Genomic DNA, 21,774 nt, shown 5'->3' on the forward strand with positions numbered 1-21,774 from the left:
TGTACTTTGAACTCTTCCTAGAAAATTGCACTGCAACCTAACGATTTTATTTTAACAAGTCACCTGTCTTTTCCTGCAGGAGGAAACACTGGCTTGCTTAGAATTTAGTGAGGTCAGTGTACAGGCTGTTGTTATGGAAATACTTTATACAGTGCTGCTAATGATGTGATTTTTTTAGCTCGGGATTAGTTCTTAACAAACTACATGGAAGACTTTTAATAGGTATCATTAAACTGTGAGTGTTGTTTTGAAATGTTTTAAATTTTTTTGTACTTAAAATATTCTCAGAATGTCTTGCTGGGACACTTTTTTTTTAAAGCAAATTTTAATATAAGATAGCAATAACCTGATTTGAAGCTAAATATGACTGGCCTTTTCTTCAGAATTTGAGTCAAGTTTGATGCTGACTAAGGGCTGAATGCTAGGTTTGGTTTTTAAAGATCCGAGACAGCTCCCACATGATGTGGTCATTCCTTACTGTTGCTTTCCTGTGTGGGGAAGTGTTTGACCTACCACTCCTTCCCTAAACACAGGGATCAGTCTTGATTCCACGCTAATGGGGAATGTCAGATCATTGCATGGGCGTAATTGGGATATTGCAGGGATATTGCAGGGATGCCTCTTCTTGCCCAAGACTTCTCTCAATCTCTTAAGTCTCTCTTGATCTTATTTCTGGTTTAACACACCAGAAAAAGTAGCATGTGGCTGTTGAATATTTGGAAGCTTTTTCCCTCCTGAGGGTGGCTATGTAGAAGAGCCATTTCCATTTTAAGTGTGAGGTCCTATAACTGAAATGATATATGCAATTTAGTATAAATGCTTTGGAATGTGTGTCCTAGGATCCAGCTGCTCCTCTGGTCATGGAAGTTTACACTGCAGGGTAAGTTTGGGATCTTTTCTCTTGACTTTGTGTACACATAGTGTACACAATGTGTACATTGTGCTGTAGGATGATGCTTTTATGTTAATCTACAGGACCCATTGCTTCCTTTGTGCTTTTAAGAAGGATGAAATCTGACCTTTACCTCCCCTGGAACAACTGTGGCTCCTTTTATGTGCTACTGAGCAGGTACTGAGTGAGATGTGAGCCACCAGCCCGGCAGCAGAAGCTCCATGTCCTGACCTCTGTGACTCTGCAGGTCTCCAGCTTCTCTGGCTGCCCTGGCTTCTTGCAGACTGCTCCTGGAAAAATATAAGCAGTTTAGTGTATTAATGACAATTTAAGTATTTCTAGCACAGTTGTTCTCTCAACATTCTTCAGCCATTTCTGTGCTGTCCTCTACATCTCGTGTTCCTCACAGTCCCTTAAGTTTAGGAATGTTTTCCATAATCGTTCGGGCTGGAAGGGGAGATCACTCCCTGCCCAGGCAGGGTCACCTGGAGCGGGTGACACAGGATCACATCCAGGCGTGTTTGGAATATCTCCAGAGAGGGACAATCAACGGCCTCCCTGGGCAGTTCCAGAGCTCTGCCACCCTCAACCTAAAGGAGCTATTCCTCGTGTTGAGGTGGAACATTTCGAAATTTATTTAAGTTTAAAAAATAAATAAATAATTGTTCAGCAGGATGGAAGTCCCCGCTGAATCACTTAACCCAGCCATCCTCAGGAGGTGTGGGGACATTGCTGGCACAGAGCGGGCAGGGCGGCGGCGGGGCCGCTCCGTCGCCTTTAAGCGCGGCGGGGGCCGGCTCGGGGCGGAGCGGGGCGGTGGCGGCGCAGAGCGGGCGCGGGCTCGGCCGCGGCGGCAGCAGCAGGGCCATGGCCGCCGACGTGTTCATGCGGCCGGCGCGGCTGCTCGGGGCGGCGGGGCCGCTGTCCCCCCGCACGGAGCCCGACGAGGACTCGTCGGACACGGACGATGGCGGAACGTCGCCGGGCGGGGGGCGGCGGTGCGGGCCGCGGCGGGGGCAGCCCCCGGGCCCGCAGATCATCCACTCGGGGCACTTCATGGTCTCGTCGCCGCACAGCGAGCACCCGCCCAAGAAGGGCTACGACTTCGACACGGTCAACGAGCAGACCTGCCAGACCTACCAGTTCGGGGCGGCCCGCGGCGGCGGCGGCGCCGGCGGCCGCCTCAGCATCGACGCGTCCCTCACGAAGCTGTTCGAGTGCATGTCCCTGGCCTACAGGTACCGAGCGGCCCCGGCGGCGAGTCCCGGCCGGGCTGCGCGGGGGGACCGCGCCGGGGAGCGGGACCGTGTGAGGGGTGGGGTCGCAGCCGAGCAGGGACCCCCCGGCCCATATGCGGGGGTTCGGTGCCGCTTTTGTGTTCAGCGAACTTGGGGGTCCCGGCGGGCCCTTCCCCACCGGCCGGGGCCGTGGTTGGGGGCGAGCCGGGGGTGCCGCTGCCCCCCGCCATGAGGGCTGAGGGCTGCTCAGGGCTGGGGTCCCGCTCGCCCGCCGGCGCTGGTGCCGCTGGAAGCCCTCAGCATCCCGCGGCCAGGCTGGGAGCGAGTGGAAGCCTCTGGTGCTAAAGAGAAACCCTTAAAGGGCAAAGTGCCCCGCTCGATGTGAAACCCGGCCAATTTTCCCCTCCCCAAATTTTATTTTTATAACAAAGTCAAACCAGTGGACTCTGTCGCTGTTTCCTTTGTTCCTGTGCTGGCTGCAGCTGGCAGCAGCACTTCCTGGGTTTATCTGCACCTTTTGCTCTGACTTTGGTTGTGCTTTTCATCTCTTCAGTAAGGCGTTATATTCCCATTTATCCCCTTTGTCTGTCATCCAAAATGGAGGCAGAGCTGTGGAGTAGAAGTGTTTTGGAAAGATGTGTGTCTGCTCAGCCTTTTGTTCCGTGTGATATAGCAGAAACCGGATCCAATCTGATGTTCTCTGCTGAGTGCATTTTGGAAGTTGATTAAAAGGCTTGATGGAAAATGCCTCTTGGCATATCAACGGAAATATTTATTCATCTATAGGAACCACTTTAGCTTGCTAAAGGAAAATTAACTTTGCCCACCCCAAATTCATCTATTTAAGTATTGCTCAATGAAGAGGAAACAATAGAACTATCTGTTCTGTACAGTAGCTTGAAGATGTAAGTAATATTAAAATTTTGATAATATTGGCCAAGAATGTTATTAGCTACTGGCAAGAGACTGAACCTCAGATTAGGTGTGTGCAACAGTGGATCTAAGTACTTTGCACTTACAAAAAAAAAAAAAAGTAAACCTTTTATTGTACAAGCTGGGAGGAACTTGCAGAGGAGCTGCAGGGATCATGAAGGACAGAACTGGACTGCTCATGTGCATGTGCTCCTTGGCCTCTGTCACCTTGGTTTTATTTTGTGCTTCCACTAGTATGTCGTTGGGATTTTGAAACTGAGGCTCACACCTGGTGTAAAGGAATAATTTTGTTACACTGATTGACAGTACTGAACTCTGATGTAGGTGAATTAGTGGAGCACCAAATTTATTACAGAAGAAATAATTTTATCCTGCCTGCTGGTGGTAGCATGAGGCAAGGTGCAGAAAATATCTTCTTAGAGGCTGCCAAAGAAAAGCACATTCTTATTGCTTCTGTCCTTGGGCACCTTAGGGTTTGCTGAGTTGCAGCCCTGAAGCATCCTGCCCAGATCCGGCCTGCTTACTCAGCAGCTTTGGGATACAATTTTTAAATCTGCCAAGCAAACCAATTGTAAACTTGGGTCTAAAAAGGATTGAAGTAATTCTGGAAAATCTGATTTGAGGTGTTGAACGTGGCTGTGAAATGGGAAATGTCTTTTTAACAAATGATTGGGCCTGTAGGTTGTATTTCTCTCTGTCCTCAGGTTGGATTTTTTTTCTTGGTTGGTTTATGGGGATGTTTTTGTGGCTGTTACCTCAGCTGTACCTTTCTCATTATTGCCTGTCAGGTCCAGCACTGATAAAACACACAGATTCCATGTTAATGTTTTCCATGCTGCCTTTGCTGGATAGACATTCACTCTAGAAAAGAACTGGGGCTGTGGAAACCAACAGCAAAAAATGTCACACAGGAAGGTGAAGATGTGTGAGTTTTGCTTTTTGGGGGCATGAGCTGCCTGCAGAGCTGGGGGATGCAGCCGTGTTAAACGCAGACCCAAGGAAGCTGCTGCTGTAACAGAGCTCTCTGTGTAATATTTATTTACACATGACACTCATTGCTGGCATTTCAGTGTTTAAAGTTTTAAAGAGAAGCAGTAAAACGTGTGGTACCCATTAGCTCAGTGGATGGACTAGAAAGCAAAGCTTTTCTAGATTACCTCAGTCATTACCTGGGTCATTACCTCGGCTGGTTTGTTTGGAAGTGTCCAAATTTATGCTGGATCACAGATTGGTGATCCACAGCCCATAAACCTGGGCTCTTCTCGTTGTGCTGTAAATTTTTTTTGAGTTTGGCTTTGTGCTGTTAACAGTCCAACTTTTTCTGATAAAAAAAGTTATTTCTGAACACCAGGGAAGCGATTCCCTCGTGCCTTTGAGCAGCACAAACCAACATGATCCTAATTTTCATCACAGCTGTTTCAGTCACGTATCCAGTTGCACAGCTTGAAAAGTCTCATTTCAGATATGCCATTCCAGAGGGGAAAACATGCCTAAAGCATACTCCCCTGTACAGTGAGCAGATTAAACCAATTTTTTTAATTAATAAGTAACTTATAAACACAGGTTTACAACAGGTGTCACGCGGGCCGTACTTTATCTAAATGTAACTTGTTTTTCTCATGAGATTGATTGTGGGAGCTGTACCACACTGACAGAGGTAAAAGAACCTTGGTTTTCCCCTTTTAGCCCCTTCATATCAACTCTTTAAACCAAGGTGACCTTGCAGACCTTGACGTGTAGGTAGCTAGAATTGACTTGTTGGAGGCAGGCAAAAAGATCTTAAAAAATGTTCTTCTCAAAATGAGAAAGACCTTTGACACTGCTCATTCTAATGAGAAACTGTGCTCCTGGGCACGTGACCTACAATACACAGAATTAAGTAAAATGTTATGTCATCTTGATATTTAATTTAGTAAAGCCCTCTAATAACTTTACCATTATCCAAATAATTGCATTACCCAGAAGTAACTTCCCAAAGATGAACTGTACTCAGAAATGTTTCAATAACAGCCTATCATGAAGGATTTTTCCCCTGAGATTGATACAGAAGAATTTTTTCTCTTTGTTAGGATTAATGATAATACACTGGGTGTTGTTCTTTTTAAACTAGTATATATTTTTATGTCATTCATTGCTTATCTTAGTACAGGCCATGCTAGGGTAGGTGAAGATGACTTTGTGGGCTCATTTATTCTTAAGTAGCCTCGGAGTTCTCTCAGCTCTTATTAAGAGCTTAAGGAGCATGCCAGGTGTTGTACTTGAGGTGAGAGTGTCAAGGTTGGCGTGAGATCCTTGTGCAAACCCCTCTGGATCTGCTTGCTGAAGCTGCACGGGGCAGGAGAGTGGGCTCTGGGAACTGGGACAAAAGCTGCCTTGTGAGCAGCTTGCCAGGTCATTTCTAGATTTCATCTCTCCTCTTTAGCAATATGACTCCTTCACTTCATGTAGATGGAGGCCAAAAATATTCCCTTCCTCAGTGGACTGACGTGAGGGGTCAGCTTGTTTCCAGAGCCTTTGCCACACATTCTTTGTCAGTGCAATGTTTGGGGAAGTTCTCAGCACTGCTGATAGCACTGGGAGATTAAAAACTTCCACAATCCAGCTACATATTTCACATGCTGCTTGTAGAAGCTACTCTGATAAAACCACCTATACTCACCTCTGAATTTAGCCAGACTTTAGCAGAGTTGCTGTTCCAAGTATTTTTTAACCACAGTAAGGTCCCTGCAAAGCAAGGATGCTGCGTTCAGGGTGCAGTATGAACCAGGACATCAGGACTGAGCCTCTTACTCTGCTTATGTCAAATGCTTGATATAGGCACAAGCTTTTAAGCTCTGTGTAAGATGCACTTTGAAATTCCACCTTGACAACCTTGAGGACAGTTTGCAGAAAGGTGGCTGAGCTGTTCTTGTCTCCGAGTCACGTTTCTTTGCCAAAGTAAACATTTAGTAGTGCTGGTGTGAGAAGGCCCTGGTTCAGATTAAGGTTTTGCTGTCTTCAGGGCTACAGATGACTACAGGACGAGCAGACAAATTCTGTGGACAGAGGTTTTAGATACAGGGACAATTTTGTTTGTTTTGCTCCTGGTTATTTTGGTGTCTGTGCAGACTGGTTTCTATGGACCTGGTTGGGCAGAGTGTTGCTATAGAGGTGTGGGGCACAGGAATCACCTTTTTCATTAAAAAAGCACATTGTTATCATCTTTTGATCTGCCATTTAATCTACATGTTTTGTTGTTGTTCTCATCTTGTGTTTTTACTCAGTAAACAGATGTTATTTTCTGGCTTCAATACAACATGGATTTTGTAATCATCATTTTTGATGGATTGCTGAAATAGGGAAGAGGGAGCTGGTTTGTCCTCAGACTGCCAGTTCTCAACAACTTTTTCATGATCTGAAAAAAATGTGGCTGAACTTTGAGATTTGGCATTATTTTTAGTGAAGATTTTGTGCTGCATGATTATGATGTGCTTTGAATGGCAACAGAAATTAATATGTTGATTTTCAGTTCTCCCCCCATACCTTTTTTTATTTCTTTCTGCTGAGTGGCAAGAGGAATTAAAGCCAAGAGACCCAAATTTCAGGTCTTGGCTTCACTCATGTTTTTCCACACACCCCTTTAGTAGGTCACTGAACCATTCTTGTTTGTTACTTTCCCATGTGGGGGGAAAAAAATTTCCATTCTTTTGGAAAGCAGAGTTGATATTCAGTCACTTGAGCAGCTGCTTATCTGACTGTGTGTCCTTAAGCTATGATTAGTGTTAATCAAACAAAAGGGTATCTAGTGATGCTGCAAGCTGGGAAGGGGTGGGGAGGAATAAAGGGAGCTTTGTGACCATTTCGAGCTGAAGGCTGGGCATTTCTGGGATGTCAGAGGCATTTTGACAGGCTTGAAGGAGAGAGTGAACTCTTTAAGTTGTAATGGGTGGGTGGAATTTTCCCCCTAATAACACACTCAGAGATCTGCTGTGAAGCAGGGCAAGGAATGAGGCTGGAAGCTCGCTGAGATCTGGAGTGAAATTAGGGAATCTTTGAGGAATGCATTGAGTGAATTAGAAGAGCCAAGATAAAGCCACACAAAGAGCTGTGTGGTGTTGACAGAGGCCACAGGGATGGAAACAGGAGAGCAAAAATGAGATACTGCAAAGTTCAAGTCACACAAAGGATGTCTCAGCTGGCTGGGTGGGTTTGAGCCCGGGTTACAAACTCACTGAGCCCTGTGGGTGAGGAAACATCCAGAGCAGGGCTGGAGGGAATGGCAGCAGGGAAGGGAAAGTCTCTCATCGTGGTGGGGATTGTGGGGAAGAAAAGAGGTTGAAGATGGGTTTAGCTGAGATTTGAATAAAAGGACAGAGGTGAATGATCACAATGTAATGTCGGTGTAATGCTGTTCAGGGCAGGAGAAATGGGAATGAAAGGGGAAGATATGTGGAAAGTGAGGATGGACAATGGAAGGTGTGGCTGGAGTTGGAGAAGCCCAGTGTTTATTCTCTCCGTGCTTTGATCTGTGATAGGAGGGTTAGATAGGAAGCCCTTGATGAAGGTGTGCCTGATGAAGGGGAGAATGAGCTGGATGGACCCACAAGTCATGGATGATGGGGCAGGAGATCTGCAATTCCTGGTTTCGCTCTTCTCATGCTGCCCTGCTGCCTTTTGCTGTTGGAGAGAAAGGGCTCTCTTTTTAAAACAGAGCAACAACAACAACAAAAAACCTTATCAGCTGAGAAACCTGCACCAGTTTGGGTTTAATCTAGTATTTTATTTTTAATTAAATACAGGCTATATGCTTGCAACTTCCTTTCTTTGTATACAGAAATTAATTGCATTTACAGTTTCCTTCATGTGTCCTTTGATATCTTAATATCATTGGCACAAGCAGTTCTTTAAAGACAAAACTTCTAAGCCACTTCTGAGGAAAAAGACAAGCTTTGTAAACTCTTTGATGGCTATAGAAATATTTTACAGCTTTCATACAATTTTCCTTTCGCTCTGGAAAGGAAACCTTTAACATGTCCATGAAACAATCATGAAGATGATTAGGAAAAGTACTTGTTTCAGTTGCCTCCAAAGAAAATAGAGTTGGTTCTTTGTGTTTCAGACAGTGATGGAAAAACCTGAATCTGATTGTTTTTAGTGCAAGCTAGAGTTCCATTATTATCACTGCTTCTGAAGCAGGAAGGCTTGAAAAATAGGGTTAGGAAAAGCAAGGTTCCTCAGAAATTGCTTCTAATAGTTTTAGTACCAGAACAAAAATTCTGAACATGGTCTTTTAAATAATTTCTGTTTGTTTGCTCAAATGGGACTTGGAAGGTCATTTTTGGTTGTTTTTGAACATAAAGCACGCTGACTTGGTGTCACTCCTGATAGAATTAATGCAGCCATCCCTTGGTGGGTAAAGCAGCCATTGCTATTGAAATGTTCTGGTGTGCATCTGCCACAACTTATTTACTTTGTGACACACAAGCTCAAAGCTCCTCACTAACCCTTGGTTCCTTGGCTGTTGATCTTAGATAAATCAGTTACTGCTTTTTCCTCCCTTTCTCCATTCTGAAATGACCAAAACAGTCTCAGCGCCTCAGAGCCCCAGATCTGTGTTCTGGCCTTTCAGAAAGAGGGAAACAAAGGTGTGAAGTTTATAAGTGAGCTGACATAGGAGTCTGAAAGGAAAACCTATGAAAGATCACACCTTAGATACAAACTTAATAAAGGAAAGAGGACAAATGGAGGAAAGATTTGGGAGGAGATGATGAAGAAGATGTGCAGCTTGCTGACATCAGAAAAGCTACTGAAGGATGTGACACCTTGGCCATTCTGTGCGGTGTGAATGGCTGCAGGGGAATTGCCTGCTCCCTCTCTGTTAAGCAGATTTCACTTTGTGCCTTAAGGTATGGAAACTCTTGAGTGCTGCCTAAGAGCCAGCTCAGCAGCAGTCACCTTTGTGAAAGATGAGTGCTGTTAGTTGGCTGTCCAGCTGTGACATCAGTGGATAACAGAAAATGGGATTGGAAAGGAGCACAGGAGCCATCTGGGCCCAGGGGAGAGATTCCTTCCCTTGGCTGGTTATCCTGACCATGGCCACTCAGGGCTGCTTTGCCACCTTTGGGACTGTAGGAGAAAAGGTGACATGCCAGATGGAAAGGGCTTGCAGGGCACTGCTGGGATTATCCTGCAGCAGGGTATTAGTGGAAGAATCTGATTCACTGCAATTAGTGATATGTCAGTGTGTTTTGGCCAGGATTCTCCTGACCTGCAGATAACCCTTAGCCCTGACACGGCTGGGGATGTGCTGTGATGTGAGCAAAGGGTTCAGCTGGTTAAGTAGCTGAGCATTGCTGCTTAATGAATTGATCACTTTTCCTGAAAAGCACAGAAAAATTTAAATGACTTGTTAAATTTTAATGACTTCTTAGAGAGCTTTTTATCCTTGGTTTTGTGTTTGCAGCACATTATCTTACAGCAGTAATGCACAGTTAGAGACCTTTTAGTCTCTCCAGTTTAGCTGATGGTGTAGTGCAAGGAAGCTATGGATACAGCTCTTTTTGCTGTATTTAATGCCTTTTCTTACTGTATTTTTTATTTGTGGCAATGTCTTCCCACATACAGGGATAAATGCTTTATTTTTAATTATAATGGGAGATTTCTGGGGGTATCTTTATTGCTCTTTTACACCACACCAGAGCAAGCAGAGAATATCTTTATGGGTAGAGTATGTATGTAATGTTTGTGCTTCTGTTTCATTGCAGATTACCATTATTTCCCTGTGCATTTTCCCAGTGATTTGGGAGCAAAGAGCAGAATTTTGGGGGGACAGTTCAGAGCAGAAATAAGAGCTGAGGCTGCTTTCAGCTGAGGGAGCAAGGGAGAATGGTTGAGAGATGACCCTTAGTTCATGAAAATTGTCCTTACTCAAGCAGAGGAGTCTGATGCTCGTTACAGTTCTGTTCCTGTGTGAGCTTGAAAGGGCTTCTTGCATCTCAGGACATCAGGGGTGGCCTTGTCTTTGCTGGCTTTGGGTGGGGCTTACTTGTCCTAGGGCTGGCTTGTGAATTGAGAATTGAAGAGTGGAGCCTTAAGGGTGACTGAGGGGGTAGAGAGAAGATCCAGATAACCTTTTGCCATTCTTGAGAAAGAGGGCTGCTGGTACTTGTATTGGGAGTGAGATAGCAGCTGCCTTGTTTGTACTTGGGTTTGCAAATCTGGGGGGAAGGTGGCAGCTGGCAAGTGTGACCTGGTCTGAACTTTGTGGGGTGTTTGCTCCTCCTGGCTTTGTCCTGCATCTGCCCTGGTATTGAGAGAGTCCTGCTGATGTGGGTCCTCAAAGTGTCTGTGCTGAGAGCTTGTGTGAACACAGAGCCTTTAGTGCCATTAGAACCCTGTGGTGAGTGCAGGACCTTGGTCCTGTGTCCTGCCAGGCAGAGGGAGCAAAGGAACAAAGGTGTGTGAGTGTTTTGTTCTGAGGAGTTTGTGCTGCAGCTCGTGCTGCTGCCTAGAACAGATCTGCAGGAGCACAGGTAAGCAGGATGGGGCCTCTTCTGTTCACTGATCCCTCCAGTGGAGCCTGTTAGTCCTCAGAGGTCAGCAGGGTTGTTCTTTATGAGAGACATGTCTGCATAACAAGATTCCAGCAAACGTTGCAGAGGCACGAAAGAGGTTTGCTTCTGGAATCTGTCAAGTTGATTGTTTTCAGAATTCTGCGGCATGGTGTGTTTTACTCGAAATCCTGGCCTCCTTTCCTCTGCTGCTTTGTTTACTCTCCCTTCCCTCAAGGTCCCATGGTAACAGTGCTCTGCCTGCAGCAGTTCAAGGACACAGCAGCTGAAGTGGCCTTGGCCAGCCTGGCTGGGAGACCTCTGGCCAGGTGGCAGCAGCTCAGTGACTTCTGTATCCAGCAGCCAAACCCTTCCCCAGCCCGTGTGAGCTTGTCCAAAACACTTCTTGTCCACATTGCCCCAGCTGTGCCAGGGACTTGGTTGCCTTGGCACCAGAATTCTTATGTAGGGCAAGGGTTAGACCCACTCCAGCCTGCCAGGGTGATGATGCAGAGCCCAGGCCTCTGTGGTAGTGCTGGTGTATCTTTGGAGCAGCTGGAATGTGGGGTTTCACAATAGACCTAAAAATAACTCACTGTGTTGATGTGAATGTGAGCCATCACAGGCTCTTCTGCTCTGCTCTTCATGCTGCATCTTCCATCCAGACTTTAGTTTGTTCTTAAATCTGGTTTGTTCTCACTATCCACACGATTCACAAGGAGACAGAGACCAAATGGAGCAAGAATTGTGGAAGAGCTTCTCATATCTTTGTAATTCTTTGAAGTCCATGATTGCTCTTTACTATCTTTTTATCAGGCAGCCTTTTGCTTTTGGTGCTGTGGTGTGACACTTGATTCAGCCTGTCTTAGTTGATAAAAGCCCTTACTTTGGAGGCAGAAGTGATCAAGGTAAAAAAGGAAAGGCTTGCACATAAAAAGGAAAACTTAAAAAAAAGGTGAAAAGGAAGTACCTGAGCTTGTGGGTCTGGCAGCTGTTAGAGAAGAAGTGTTAGTACCAAACTGGAAGAGGGCAGGGGGAGATCTTGTTGCATTTCTGATCTGCCACTCATTGGATATGGATATTGTCTGCTGCCACGTTTTCCAGAGCAAAGAATGATATCATTTGTTTTGTTCTTGGATGTTCACTCTCTGCTTATCCTGATGAATTTCTGTATGTTTACATTGAAGCTGTAGTCTGAGTACACTCAGCCATGGCTAGTCAAGCTCTGTTAACAGTATTTACAGTGCCAGCTGCATCAGGAGAGCTCCCAGTGTTTGAGTGAGAGGCAGCACAGCAGAGCCTGGTCCTGCTGAGCTGTGGATCCAGGCAGGGCTCTGAGCTGTGCTCTCCTGTGAGCAGCACACAGGTCTGGATGTTCATACCCTGCTTCTTGTGTTTGCTGGTCCTGTACAGTGTCCAGAGAATGTATCCCCATTCCCCTGTGTAAACTCCTGCACATTGCTGTCTGCACAGCTTAGTCCAAATTTCTGTTTGCTTGGTAAACATCTGTCCCTGACAGGATGGAGGCTGAGGGAACTTGGATAGAAAATGTGCTGGGGGTGTGCCAGATGTGGGAAAGCATGAAGCAGTGAAGGGGAATCAACTACTTGGTTTTGCTCTTTGAAACACAGCTTTTGAGAAAGAAAATTGACTGCAGGGGTTGTAGAGGAGGTTTTCCACCTGGAAACATACAAAATTTACATTTCTGAATTAGAGGATATAAAGCTTTTAGAAAGGAAGGACTAAATCAAGGGATTTGGATATGGTTGTGAAATATTTAGATCTGTTACCAAGCCAGAGAAGCTCTTTGAATGTTGTCAGCTTATTTCAAATGAAGTGTTGGGATGGGAGAACTGACTTGCTCGGGAATACAAATATCCTCAAGGAGGGAGCTGCACTCACTCCAGGTAATTATGAGCAACCGTGTTTGACACCAGAGATTGTTTTGGTTTCCCAAAGCAATTATTTCACAATCTGTCCAAAACCTGCAGTATCCAAGCTGTTGAGCAGTCACCATAGTGGCTGTTCTCTATTAAAAATGTCATTATCCCTCCCTTTCAAAGCAGAGTCCTGCCAAATCAATATACACACTCACCTGGGGGGAAAGTGTCTGTTAACAGCAAAAAGAGAAGCTGTGCAGTTCTTCAGTTCACTTTTAGGGAGTGAGTTCATGTACTTGCTAATATAATTTTCCTTAGAGCTGGGAGGGGCTGGTTGTTGGGGGTGGCAGGAGCACCCTGGGGACAAGCTGGTCCTGTTGTGACCCTTCCCCAAGCACCTGCTCACCACAGCTGGGACTGGGCATGGACCTGCGGCACCCAGGGTGGGGCTTCCTCCAGCCCTTGCCAAAGCAGGTGCCAGGTGCTGGGGTAGCTGCACAGTGTTTCAGTATCAGCTGGGAGAAAATTCCAGGCAGCCTTTGGTCTCTGGGAGCTGCAGATAAGGGCAGAGTGTGGCTGTGCCTGCTCTCTGTGGCAGCTGCCTGGGGGTGTGGGGATTCCATGGTCTTGTGCAAGCACAGAGCCAGTGTGTTTGTGACTGCAGTGACACTGTGACCTGAGTCATCCTTCCTGTGAGGAAGGGTAATCTGCAGCAAAACTGCATGGGAACCAGAGGCATTCCTAAATCCTGGTCTGTCTATCGTGCTGTGTGGAATTCTTAACCCTTAGAGAAAACCATGGGATGAGATTACACTCACTCACTTTATCAAATCAGCAAATGTAACTGAAGAGCAGAGCTTAGCTCTGCAAGTGGATGCATAGAATTCTGCAATAAAAGCTAATTCATTACTGTTTCTAATAAAATTTGGGTCTGTGAATGCTGTTGTTTAGGAACTCAGCGTGGATCCCATCTGGTTTTAGTATCCATTTGTACAAGTAGAACCCTCAAATCTCCAGTAAAAATCTTAGCAGAGCTTAAGGAGACTAAAACTTTTATTAGCAGTTTTTATTAGCACATTAGTAGGCTTGGTGTCTAAGCTTGGCATGTGGTGATTACAGGCTAGGTGCATGTAACAGGCTTTTGGAAATAGGGAGACAGGTCCTAGGAAATTCTGAGAGGTTGCTGCTCTCCATAGCAATAAACACATTAAAAGTGTTATTTACCTTCCACATGAGCTTTCCCAAGGGACTGTCATGTCTCCAGGACAGGATTCTACAGAATGAAGGTTGGTACTGGTTTTTTGTGATTTTGGCAGGTAGAAAGAACCTGGTTCAAAGAAGATTTGAGTGAGGGTCATTCAGTGACTTGGTTGTTGTTTTGCTTGTGGTAAGATTTGTGAAAGTGCTGATGCTGTCACATGTTTCACTGCTGAAGTCACTGCTTGCTTTGGGACATAAACCATCTCAGTCTGTTAGAAAGTCAGTCCAGACATGTCTTTTAACTGGTGCACAGGTGAATGGCATGGGAATTTCTGAACCATGGTGCTGCTTGATATTTAATCATGGTGGTTACTGGGAGCAAAGGAATGACTTTATAAGGGTATCATGCAATAAAACAAGGTCTTCTTCTGACACTCACCACATATATTGAGGTTAAATATTGCTTTTGGAAGTTAACTGCTATGAAACATTCATCAGTGCCCTGTGCTGTGCATAGTTACCATAACCACCATCATTATAAAGTAACAGATCCAACAATTCAGCAGGGCTGGGGCCTCCAAGGACAGGGCTGATCTCTCCATCTCTCTGTGGGAACCTGGCATTGCCCTTGGCCTGTCCAGTCCTAGAAAGACACCAGGAGCCATCTGGGAAAAGTGTGGTGAGGATTGTGTGGCATGAGCTTTATTGGCTGCTTCCCTGCCAGCCCTGTGTCCCAGTTAGTGAAGGAAGGGTCACTCTCACTCACAGCCCTCCTGCACTGCAGCACACAGATCTCCACAGCTCCAGTCTGACTCATCACCCACAGGTGGAAGTTTGTTTTCCACTCTGTGTTCTCTAAATGTTCAGCCTTCCTGGGATTGTGGTTTTGGGTGGTGGATCCTGGGGAGTTTTGCTGTGGTGTTTGAGATGTGGGGTGTTCACTGGGAATTGAAGGGCTGGTGTTGGTGAAGCACTGACAGAGCACTTGTCTGCACACAGATCCAGGAAAGGTCTAAGTGGAGACTTTCCATATGTGCATGACCTTTTAGAGACTTTGTTTTTTTCCACGTTCCAGGCTGCTCTATGTGAGTTCTGGAAGGAGTTTCCTCCCTTCATCATCTTTCTAAGGGATTTTGATTGGTCTTTGAGTAGTTTCAGTAGTAACACAATGGTGCCTTTACCCTGCTTCTGCCTCTTGTGTAGTTTCTGGTTCAGCTTTTATGTAAACTTTGAATAAGCTGTGTGTGCTGTGGCAGCCTTGGGTCTGTAATAACTGAATTTGGGAAGCAGCCTGGTGTTTTTCAGGCTGCAGGGAGCTGGCTGCAGACAGCTGGGATGAAAGCTTTGTGTCACAGGGGGAGAGCTGGGAGAGCATCTCTGCTTTTCCAGACCTGTAAGGCGCTTTCAGAATAAGATCCCTGAAGTCTTGCAGTGTATTTATAGGATGTAACGTTGTTCAGGGAATGTTACAGTATCCTCTGTGGCAGAAGTGCTGGTTTCGGGTTTCTCCAGCATGGTAAACAGCTCTGGGCTCCGGTGGTATGTGTGCTGCTCTGAGAGCTGGGCTGATCTGCCACGCTGATAGGGTTTGTTTGGGTTTTTCAGAAGCTCCATGTGTGAAAAATCTTTTAAGTCGCAGATCATCACAGCTTGATCAGTTCATTAATCTAGACTGGGACCTTAATGATCAAAAAGATTCTGACACATTTATAGCTCTCCATACAAGAGGGTCCCTCACCAACAACCATCCTTTTAAATAATGGATGTGTACTGCAAAACCCTATCAGTCCCTGATCATCTGTGTTGGGAAACAGCTCCTTGTAGTGAATATTGAGATTCTGAGAAGGTTGATGAAAAGCCAGTGGCCAAAATCAAGTCTTAGGAAGAAGTGGAAAATTTCAAGACACTAAAATAAGAAGGATCACTTCCCTTTATATTGAAGCAGCACTAAAAAATGACACTTTCCACCATGCATAACATAGGAAGCACTTCAAAAATAAGGAAGACAAAATGTATTGAAAACAGAAATAAAACCAAATGTACTGATCTGATGTGAAAAATGTAAATCAGATCCTTGCTAAATCTTACCCTTGCTCGTGGCATTTCTGGTGTGGGGTGTGTGGCTGGGAAATGCTTGGCTGCTGTTGTGTCCTTGCTTTGCCACTGACACACTTTGTGCCCATGGGCAGCTGCTTTTCCATCCTGGCATTTCAGATTTGGGCAGTGAGAGGGGTGGGATGTGCCTGAGCCTGGAGCTCAGAGCACTGTGTGAGTTTTGTGTGTCAGCTTCTTTTTCCATGACAGGATTTCTGGTGGTTCTTTAAGAAGGTCCTGATTTTTGACAGTGTGAAAGTGTGTGGCCTTTTATAAAGTGTTAATATTTATAAGGTTACAAAGTTAAAGACAGCAGGGCTCAGGGGGAGGTTTGGGGAGGGTCAGCAGTGACAGGTGTGATGGTAATGCCCATTTTCTCAGCCTTTTGGCTGACTTATTAATGACAGTACTTAAGCAGCTTTTTTCTTTTCTTGCTGCTCCAGTTCTGTACTAAAGTGAGCCACTGTTGGACAAGTGTCTGAAAGGCAGGAACATTTCTAGAAATATCCTTTGATTTCTGACTGGAAATGAGAAACTGTCTAAATATTCTGAGTCTTTAAATAGCCACTGGCTGAAGGACACCATAGCCTTCAAGTCTCATTGATATTTGTGCTGATCTTCGTGTTTGCCCTGTGCTCTTTTCACCCTTTCATAACCAGCATGGAACCTGCCTCTGGTGCAGGCATTTCTCAGCTGCCTGCAGCCTCCCCCTGCACACAGCTCACCCTGGCCATGTTGTGTTGGATTAAAACTGCAGCAAGAGATCCTTTCCCTGACTGACACAGTGGTGGTGGTTTGAAAACCTGTCAGGGTGGGTGTGATGATGCTCCCAAAATGTGAATTTTTCAGCTGTCCCTGAGGAGGCTGCCCTGACACAGCACCAGCCTGGTCATTCCTGAGTCCAGCACACACCAGGTTGTCAGAGCAAGAGCCCACGCACTGCAAGCTTTCATTTATGCAAATTACATTCAACTTCCAAGCTTAAAATAGCATTGGATTTATAATATAAATAAATCAACATTTCTTGTGGATTTGTTGGGGCAGGAGTATTTGCTTCAGGCACACAGCTGACCTTTCACTTTCCTGTTCCATTTCAGGAGGTGCATACCTGAGCCTGCCTGTTTGAAATCAGTCTAGATAACATGTTTCTTGGCAGGTGTTGCAATTCCAGTTTGCCAGTGGCTGAATTTGATCTTTATTTTTATTTTTCAAACAGCTCTTAACAGATAATTCTCATGACAGAGGAAAAATATTTGTTTGGTCCAGTATCTCTGTCTTCAGGATGGAAGGATTATTTTTAAAAGGTGGTGACTCAAACAGTGAGGGGACATTTTGGTTGTTTTAAAGTGTTTAACTTGAGCACAAAACTCCCTGCTGTCCTTTGTGGTCTGTGGGCAATAGAACATCCCTCCACAGCCCTGAGCTGCTGCTGCAGGAGGATTTCAGGGAAGGAGGATGAGCCAGGTAATGAAGAAAATTACCTGCCCTACACCTGGCTTTTAAAATCAGCTCTGTCTGGGATTAGTATCCTCAGGCTGCAGCTGGGATGAATTTTGGTAGCAATTGTGAGATGCTAAAATGTGATCTCCTCACCAGTCCTACACACATTCACGCCATGTAGAAATGTTTTGGTTTCTCTTGCCTGCCCCTTTGCTCTCACACACAATGCATATAATCTGATTCTCTGAATGAACCTTTGTTTGGGGAAATACTGTTAGTTTTGGCTCTTGGAGAGCTGAGCTGACAGGCCCAACTCCCCAACAAAACAGACTGGAGATGACAAAACAAACTAAAACCACGCCTTTAAAAAAATGCTGGGGAGAAGCCAGAAAGTTCCTTTTCTGTGTTGCTGAAAAAAGCTAATCTGTTTAGCTACTGTGCTATCAATCTGAATTTTGTCTTCTACTTAAATTAAGAGCCTCATTGCCATTACCTGTAATTAAAGTAAAATTTTTACCCTACCTCAAAAAATGTCACGATTGTGTACAGGAAGGAGCACAATCATGGGGGGAAGCACAGAGGAAGTGGCTTTTGAGGCCGGAGCTAATAAGGCAAAAAAGAGTTGTTTTAACACCAGGGCAGGGGGAATCCATTCCCTAAACAGGAAAGCAAAGGACATTTCTGTAGCTTCTTCCCATAAACTGAGTTGACAAAATTCAGATTTGAAAACAAAATAATTTGTTTACAACCATAGCACATGAGGCTCTGGTGATTCCTGCAGACATGCAGTAGCTGCTTTCCATCTGCTGGGCCTGCTGGGAATGCATATTTGGGCAGCAGGACAGGCCTGTGGAATCCAAACCACAGTGCTTGAGGTTTGTGTTAAATTCCATGTACCAGAGATCTTGGCCAGGTGCTCTCTGAGGAGAAAAAACAACACACTCCTGAGCTAGAGAGCCAAATGTAGCCAGAGATTCTCCTTGTCCCTGTGTATCAAAAAAGTGAAAGATGAGAGGGTGGAAATGAGGGATTTATGTGCAAAGCACATCAAAAAAATCCATGTCCTACTTCTCCTGTGTCAGTCTCACACTTTGTAGCCACAGCAAGTAATTCACTCTCTCCTTATTTTAAGCAGGAGATCCTCAGTGGATATTTTAAAAACTTCTTACTTGGTGCAGCCTTTAGTTCACCACAATCCCAGGATCACTTCCCAGCTGCAGTTCCTGCTCAGCCACTTCTACACGTCATGGTGTGGAGAATGAACTTAAATTTTTCTGAACAGGAAAAGGGGATTTTTCAGGCTGATGTTTACAGCAAAGTCTTCCCTATTGCTTTCTGTTATAAAAGGATTTCAGCATGAGGCTGTGGTACTGTTGTGAGCATTTCTGAAAGAGATAAAAAATGGGGAACTGCAAATTGAATCAGAAACAGCTGAATAAAGCATTTGAGCTGTGTAAAACACAAAAGCTCTACCATGCTATACCATATAGTTTCCATTTAATCAACATGTATTCAAATTACCTGTTAAGTGGAGGATATATGGAATTTATGTTAATATTTTAAAGTCTACTTCTCTGCCCCTTCAGTGCTCTTTGTAGAAAGCAGTTTCATAAAATGCTGGTGTTTGTTATGCTAATAAGTAATGAAAAATCCCTAAATTTCTTCTGGGTTTGCATGCAGATAAATGTCCCTTTCTGCCCAAATCCAGAGGGTGCTTGTGTTGTGTGGATTTATGCTGACTGAAGTCCATCTTAAAATCCTCTGATTAAGGGAGGAGAACAGGGGATTCTTCTGTTGTGAGTCATCTCATGTCAGAGCTTGATCCTGCTTCTACAGATGTTGGAGGGAGTTCTGCATTGAGTTTATTACTTGGATGTTGTTTCAGTGCTAGGGAGGGCTACTGGTTTAAGTTTTGCAGCAGTGAATGGCATCTCGTGTGTATCTGTTAAGAAGGAGGGTCACACCTTTGCCCTGTCTCTACCTGTGAGATCTTTAACTGAATGTTATTAACCTAGAACAAAACAATGAGATTCTCAGAGACAAAACTTTGCTTGTAAATGGATCCTGTCAGGGTACTGTTAGAATACAAACCTGCTCCCTAATTACATTTCAGATGATTGAAGAAAAATTTAGAAATCAAGGGTGTTGAAGGGAATCAGGTCACACTCTCACAGTGGATGTCTTTTTCTTGTACTTTGCTGCAAATTGTGTGATGTTTGAAGGTTTGTAATTGTTTTAAAACACAGCTGCTTTCACTGGAGTTTTAGAAATGGAGAGTTGTGAGAGATCAGTGCCCTGTTACCTGTCTGCCTGCTTGGATCTAAGTTCCAGGGTGTCATTCCTGAGGTGGGGAATTGCATGTAGAAAACCTTGGGAATGGACTGCAGTGGCAGCCTTGGGTGCCTGTCCTGTGACAGCCCCAGGACTCCTCCAAAGCACCTTGGGGCTGCTGTGTCCAAGGGGATTTCCAGCTCTGTTGGCTGCTGAGCTGAAGCTCTTTTGGCTGGTTTGCTGTGATCAAATCACTTGATGAGGACATTTAGACCTGGGAGGTGGAGATTTCTACATGGGAGACTGAGCTGAGCTGCTGGAATGCAGTGCAAGTCACCCATCAACATTTGATTTGATCTGTGTGTGATAGTGAGGAGAACATGAAAGTCACCGATTCTTCCAGCCTTGCTTACATGAGCTGAGCTGCTGGCAGCAGCATCCCCTGCAGGATTCACCCAGAGCTTGGCTCCCCGTGCAGCACCAGCATTCCCACAGGCTGTGGGTGCAGCTGTCCTGGCTCATACCATGCACTGTGGGGCCCAGTTCTCCCTTGGGATGTTCTCCTGCTCCCCTTGTTGGGAGCAGCATCCCTGGGTGTTGTGAGCAGCATCCCTGGGTGTTTGGGAGCAGCATCCCTGGGTGTTGTGAGCAGCATCCCTGGGTGTTTGGGAGCAGCATCCCTGGGTGTTTGGGAGCAGCATCCCTGGGTGTTGTGAGCAGCATCCCCGGGTGTTTGGGAGCAGCATCCCCGGGTGTTTGGGAGCAGCATCCCCGGGTGTTTGGGAGCAGCATCCCCGGGTGTTTGGGAGCAGCATCCCTGGGTGTTGGCAGCAGCATCCCTGGGTGTTTGGGAGCAGCATCCCTGGGTGTTTGGGAGCAGCATCCCTGGGTGTTTGGGAGCAGCATCCCTGGGTGTTTGGGAGCAGCATCCCTGGGTGTTTGGGAGCAGCATCCCTGGGTGTTTGGGAGCAGCATCCCTGGGTGTTTGGGAGCAGCATCCCTGGGTGTTTGGGAGCAGCATCCCTGGGTGTTTGGGAGCAGCATCCCTGGGTGTTTGGGAGCAGCATCCCTGGGTGTTTGGGAGCAGCATCCCTGGGTGTTTGGGAGCAGCATCCCTGGGTGTTGGCAGCAGCATCCCTGGGTGTTGGCAGCAGCATCCCTGCAGAGCTGCAGCAGCGCTGGAGAGGGGGCCAGGACCAGGCTGTGCTCCTGGGTTGTGCTGCAGGTTCATGCTGACCATCCATCCACCTGTTGGGAGTTGCTCCACATTTGCTGTGGGAGTTGGTGTGGTCTTACAGAACTGGCAGGAGCAGCAGCCACATGGTCACTCCAGTTGTTTGGGTTTTTTCCTTGTTGTTTTGCTGCTTTAAAATGTGAAGACTGCTTTCAGTTAGGCAGCTGCCCTCAAAGTAATTGACTTTCCATTGACTTTGGAATTTGGAATAGTGTGTAAATATTGTTGTCAGCTTCATGCTGATTACTCTCCACTGAGGCTGAAGTCGTTTCACTTATGACCTCAAGCTGGACTTGTGTTCTGCTCCCATGGGAACTAAAAATAATAATTATTTTAAGAATAGGTTCTTAATCACTTCCTTCTTTTGATGTGCTAGTCTTGTTTAGCATTTTCTAAGAATGTAATTGAAAATATTTTAAACTATTTATGTTTTAATTCCAATTTTAATTAGCTCTTTGAAGATGCAAGGAATGTACCAGACTTGATTACAGTTCCTTTTAGTCTTTTTATAGAAAAGCATTTGCTCTTGTTATTCTGAGTGCAGATTATTAGAGTTTAGTTGCTTTTGCAAACTGTCGAGTCACACAGAGCTGTGAAGAGATGAACATTGGCAGATTTCTTAGTCAAAGGCATGTGGGCACTTTGTCAGTGCTGGTGATGCATCAGCACGTTCATCTCCTGTCTCCAGACTGTTAATGTACAGATGAGAAACAGGAAGAGATAGGCTTAGTCTGGGTTTGGAAGGGAAGAGAAGGTGTGCAGTGGTTCTGGGGCAGAGCTGGTGTGCAGTGAACACCAAAGGTGTTGGGGTAGTTTGCAGTGATGGGAGAAATATTAAATGTGTGAGATCCACTCTGCCCTGACACATGGGCTGGGTAACAGTGACATGAACTAGTTGGGGATCTTTCCATTAACTAAAAATCTTGAAATTTAGAAATGGAGTCTTGGGAAATAGTATTTCAGAGTGGCATATGGATGCACCACTGAAAAGAAATAATGCAGGAGGATTTCCTAAATGTCTGTGACCATACAGGCGGTGCTGAGTGCCTTAAAGCCCAGTGAC

The 21,774-nt window shown here is 45.5% G+C and overlaps 1 protein-coding gene across 1 annotated transcript in view; it reads left to right on the forward strand.

The window, feature by feature from the left end:
- The first annotated feature begins 1,759 nt into the window (after positions 1-1,759).
- Positions 1,760-21,774, forward strand: part of MLXIP (MLX interacting protein) — a 44,013-nt gene continuing 23,998 nt past the window's right edge. Inside the window, exon 1 of the mRNA XM_059485005.1 lies at positions 1,760-2,130. Within this exon, the coding sequence (XP_059340988.1) occupies positions 1,760-2,130 (371 nt within the window). The remainder of the gene's footprint in view (positions 2,131-21,774) is intronic.

Source organism: Ammospiza nelsoni, chromosome 18 (assembly GCF_027579445.1).
Source record: "Ammospiza nelsoni isolate bAmmNel1 chromosome 18, bAmmNel1.pri, whole genome shotgun sequence".
In the NCBI taxonomy this organism is placed as follows: domain Eukaryota; kingdom Metazoa; phylum Chordata; class Aves; order Passeriformes; family Passerellidae; genus Ammospiza; species Ammospiza nelsoni.